The 5,370-nt window shown below is 53.9% G+C and overlaps 1 protein-coding gene across 1 annotated transcript; it reads left to right on the plus strand.

Moving 5' to 3' along the window:
- Positions 1-1,436: 1,436 nt before the first annotated feature.
- On the plus strand, positions 1,437-3,518 carry LOC125944834 (uncharacterized). Its single transcript, XM_049666206.1, has one exon. It carries the CDS (start codon positions 1,695-1,697, stop codon positions 3,423-3,425), a length of 1,731 nt encoding a protein of 576 aa, XP_049522163.1. The 5' UTR covers positions 1,437-1,694; the 3' UTR covers positions 3,426-3,518.
- Positions 3,519-5,370: the final 1,852 nt, after the last annotated feature.

Genomic DNA, 5,370 nt, shown 5'->3' on the forward strand with positions numbered 1-5,370 from the left:
ACACTACACACCTAAACACAGAACACTCCTGTCTTCAATAAGATGGCAGTACAAATTATTCATTGGAATGCCCGTGGCATTCTAAACAACTTAGACGACATCAAGGAAATAATACAAGAATTTAATCCTAGGCTGTTCTGTGTTCAGGAAACACACTTAAAAACATCAAATACAAGTTTCCTGACACACTATACATTATTCCGCAAAGATCGCGATGATGGTCACACCGCGTCTGGCGGCGTGGCCATTATACGCAGAGATCAGTTGCTTGCCAACACCTCCATCTTCAAACAAATCTAGAGGCAGTAGCAGTTAGGGCAATACTGTTTGACAGGTTGGTGACAGTCTGTTCATTGTACGTACCACCTGAACATAGTTTGCAACTGAGATAACATGAAACACTTGTTAATCAGCTCCCTGAACCATTCATTTTAACAGGGGATCTGAACGCCCATAACACGATGTGGGGCGACTTGCGCTGCGACGCAAGAGGGCGTACTGTAGAAGACTTCCTTTTATGTTCTGGTGCGGTTCTGCTGAATAAAAAAGAACCCACCTTCTACAGCGCGACACATAAGACATACTCTGCAATAGATTTAACCATAGCTTCTCCAACTCTGATGCCATACCTTGACGGGAAGATCATAAAAAACCCTTACGGAAGTGACCACTTCCCTATTGTTTTAAATCTAACAAAACAAGCTGGCTTGCCCTCCACAGGTTCTCCGATGGAAAACCGACTCGTCGAACTGGGAACTGTTTCAAAAGATAACGTACTTGCAATGGGATGATTTGGTTTCTTTTAATATAGATGAAGCTGGTGGAATATTTGACAGGTTTTATCATTGACAAACAATTTATCATTGACAGGTTTTATCATTAAAAATGCACAAAACAAACTAACGGACTTGCTAATAAGCGCCCCATACCTTGGTGGCATGAGGAATGTAAAGAGGCACGGAAGAAAAAAAACACCGCATATTCACGGGGTGAATGATGATGAGTGGGCGAAGCTCCGGAGGGAATCATCGGTAAACCGTGAATCTTCCGTGCAATTCGCCCCGTCTCGCCGCACTAAATCGAACGATTGACTTCCACCAATGACACGCGCCATATGTGACGTCATTACTATTTTATAACAGCGCCCTTCATTATAATTGCACCATCTCCCGCTTATGGGGACGCTAGCACAAACGCGTTAAAAACGTGCAGTACTCTCTAGTAAGGGGGAGATGCCACAGCATCTTACGCAGCCGTTTACACATGCCGGAACGTGCACCGCGTTTGCCGACGCCATCACATGACTGCTGAGAGAGTATAACCCCCGTATTCATAAACGCTTCTCGATTTGAACTTGACTTGCCACCGCCTTCAACGCGTTTCGAACGCGCTGCCCAAGGCGGTGGCAAGTCAAGTTCAAGTCGAGGAGAGGAGGCGCTGCGAGCGCGCGACGCCAGCAAACGTGTGTTGTGTCGGCTCCGCCGATTTTCGGCTGGGCCCGCGGCCCAAATCACCCTACCCAGGCAAAACTGGCATCGAGCGATCCGGAACATCGAGCCGAACAGCTGGATACCAAAGTCTTCCAGGTGGGCCCATTTTCTCCAAATTTACGGCCGTTTTTCGACCGACCACGTCGGCGCCGTCGTTAGCGACGCCGACGCCCGGCCGGGTGGAATCGGCCCTCCGAGGGCAAAATGGCGGAATCCGCGCTCCAATTGCGCGCGTACGACCCTGAGGCGATGGCGTGGACCACGGTCCCCACCACCGGTGACGCAAATTCGACGGTTTTTCCGAAAATTCGGAGTCAAGCTTTACTTCAAGCGGCCGAACGCCGCTCCCAGGACAAAGCCAAGATGACGGCGTCCAGCGCCGCCCCGGCCGCCGGCTCATTGGTCGGAAACATGAACGCTCCCGCGACGCGCGCCACGGGACGCAAGGGCAAGGCGTTCACGAAGTGGAAGCCGCGCCCAATGATCAAACCTGCTCCCGAAGACTACGTCATAGTAATCAAGCCCAGAGAACGTGTTTCTCTTCACGAGGCGTTCACGGAAACCGGCTACGGCACCGCCATCTCGGCGTACCTCGGGCCGGAACGGGCCCGCGCCACCTCCGTTCTGCCATCGCGAGACCAAAACATCATCATCGTGCATACCCCGGACATCGAGGCGGCCGACCGGCTCATCGGGGACTTTGCAGTAAATACCGAGAAGGGATCGGTCCCACTTCACGGTTACTTGAGACAAGACGGCGGCAACACGTGCCACGGAGTGATCGTGGTCCGTAACACGGACACCACGGAAACTCTTCAACACCGAGTGTGCTGGCGTGCTGGCACCATCGTGGAAATCCGAAAATTTGGAACATCCAACAAGGCACGCATCACCTTCGCGGGTAAGGAGAAGCCCCGTTACGTGCATTATGACAACATGGTCGTCTCTGTGCAAAACTATTACAAAACTATCCCCGCCTGCGGCCAGTGTGGGGCCGTCGGGCACCGCGGGGATGCATGTCCGAACCTGCAGCCGAACACGTGTGGACTCTGCGGACTCCATGCTCCGCTAGTGGAGGGAGTGCGGGCCCCTCACAACTGTGTTCCCCGTTGTTCTGTGTGCGGTGGTGCCCATGCCACCAACTCTCGCGACTGTGCGGCAAAATTCCGCACACCCAAGACGGCCGCCAAAAAGAGCGGGAAACAGAAAATGACGCCCAAGAACAAAAGCCGCCATCTTGGGCAACCCAACGACCAGCTGCCACCACACGGCGGCATGGAGAAACGAGCGGCGGAGACGCACGGCAAAACCGGGGCGTGGGTCAATGCCGTCAAAAACGGGCGCCAGGTGAGCAATTCGGGCGGGGCTGCTTCTTCCCCCCCTCTTACTCCCCTCCCAAGCGCGCGGAGCGCCGAGCAAGATCAAATAGCAACACTCAGGGCCCAAAACGAGATGCTGCTAAAAAAAATTAACGAATTAGAATCCAAAATTAACCAGCCTCTTTCTCCTCCCTCCCTCCCCGCGACTGAGGTAATGGAAAGTGAGCTCGTGGAGCCGAAGGCGGCAACAAGCGCGGAGGCCGCATTCGACGCCCGTTTCGAGGCCCGTTTCGGGGCCATAGACGCCCGATTCGCCGCCTTGGAAAACCAAATCTCAATGATGGTTACCGCCATCTCAAAATTGCAAGACACAATTCCCGCGATGATTGCCCAACAAATTGCGCACTCCTCGCGCCCCTCGCGCAGGCCCGGCGGTCCCTACAAGGACGTATCCGGCCGCCCTCTCAAAACTTCTAGACGCACCCCCGAGGTAGATGATGACGACAGCTGCTCGCTCTCTGGTATGGAGGACTCCGCCCTCCTTGTGAGTGCTGGCTCCGGAGCAGCGTCACTACAACCCAACCTCAGCCTAACTGACCATGGCGAGCCGTCCTAAAATCAGGCGCTCCCCCAAAAACAATTCGGCCACCCCTGTTCACATTGTCCAGTGGAACTGTCGGGGCTTCCGGTCCCGCGCGAAGCGGGCGAATCTCCGACATTTCCTTTCAACTCTCGACTCGCTTCCGGCGGTGGTTGCCCTCCAGGAGCCAGGGAGCGGCGCCACCCTTACAAGCTACATCACCTTCCAGCAGGACCCCTCTTCCTGCGTCTGTGTGCATAAAAATTATACAGCTAATCTAGTCGACTTGGAACTTGAAACTGAATATTCGCATGTGATGGTTACACTTCTTCCGCTCAAGAAACACGATGCACCACTCCACATACTCAACATATACTGTTCCCCCAGACTCAAAAATATAACGTTCGCAGCGCTCTTTAGCCGCGCTCTAAAGGCTGCCGGCAGGGACCCCCTGATGATTGTGGGCGATTTCAACGCCCACAGTACTCTCTGGGGGTACGTGCGTGAGGAGAAGCGTGGACGCAAGCTAGCGGAACTTTCGTCCACGCTGGGCCTGACTCTCCACACCGACCCTGCATATCCAACGCGGGTGGGTAACTCCGTGACCCGGGATACGTGTCCGGATCTTACCTTTACCAAAAACATTAGACACGCAGAATGGGCCAACACCGAGGAAACCCTCGGGAGTGACCACTGCCTTATCACTACCACCGTAATGACTAAACCATTGGCAAGACCACACGCACAAGCTGGGCTCCCCGACTGGAATAAGTTCCGGCAAACATACATCAATTCGGCCTCTATCCGCGAACAAGGATACCACGCGTGGGCACAAGAATTGGTTACACACCTTCGTTCGACGGAAACCCAAATTAAACTCTCGGAGGCAATGCCGGAGGTAGACAACCACCTTCTGCACCTCTGGGAGGCGCGGCACAGCCTCGTCCGCAGATGGCGCCGTCAAAAACATAATAGAAAGCTCAAAATTCGCATTGCCGAGCTCACCCAGCGAGCGGCAGAGTACGCGGCCCAGCTCGCCGACTCGAACTGGGTGGACCGCTGTAACACGGCGGCCAGACAAATGTCTAGCCGGAGCACGTGGCGCCTCTTCCGCGCCCTAATTGACCCGACTCAAACACGCGCCGAGACACAAAAACATCTCCAACGAGCTATTCATAGCTTCGATGGAGATACCTCAAAATTAGCGTACAAACTACGCGACCAGTACCTTTGCACTCAACAGGACCCCCGAGGGCCCGCGTACTCGTATGCAGGTTCAGAGAACGCGGAGCTGGATCAGCCGTTCCAGCTGCATGACCTGAAGGCGGCCCTAGCTAAAATGAAACGAGGAACGGCACCGGGACGGGACAAGATAACCGTGAAATTGCTTGCCAATCTTCCCGACCCCACCTACGATACCCTCCTCGCTTTCATCAACTCGATCTGGCTTGGTGAGGCACCCCTCCCAATCGAATGGAAGACCGCTCTGGTAACTTTCATTCCAAAAGCTGGCAAAGCCATAAACACAGACAACCTCCGCCCCATCTCACTCACGTCTTGTGCGGGAAAGCTGATGGAGACCATGGTGCGGGACAGGCTGTCTGGGTTTCTAGAAACCCAAAATGCATTCGCAGACACCATGTTTGGTTTCCGCCCGCACCGGTCCGCGCAGGATGTTCTGCTTCAACTCGACCGAGAAATTCTCAACCCTGTCGAATACCCCCTCAACGATAAGGCTATACTCGCCCTAGACTTGAAGGGGGCTTTCGACAATGTCACACACGAAATTATCCTGCAACATCTCTCCCAGACCAACTGTGGACATAACACATTCCTGTATGTCAAGCAATTTCTCTCGGATCGACAATCTTTCATCCGAATCCAAGACGAAGAACATGGCCCCTATCAACTGGGAACGAGAGGTACCCCACAGGGCGCGGTACTCTCGCCGTTACTTTTTAATCTGGCCATGATGAAGCTT

This window comes from Dermacentor silvarum, chromosome 4 (assembly GCF_013339745.2).
Source record: "Dermacentor silvarum isolate Dsil-2018 chromosome 4, BIME_Dsil_1.4, whole genome shotgun sequence".
Lineage (NCBI taxonomy): Eukaryota > Metazoa > Arthropoda > Arachnida > Ixodida > Ixodidae > Dermacentor > Dermacentor silvarum.

Excerpts from the sequence above, each read along its gene's own strand:
- LOC125944834 (XM_049666206.1), top strand. The coding sequence starts at position 1,695 with ATGGCGGAATCCGCGCTCCAATTGCGCGCGTACGACCCTGAGGCGATG.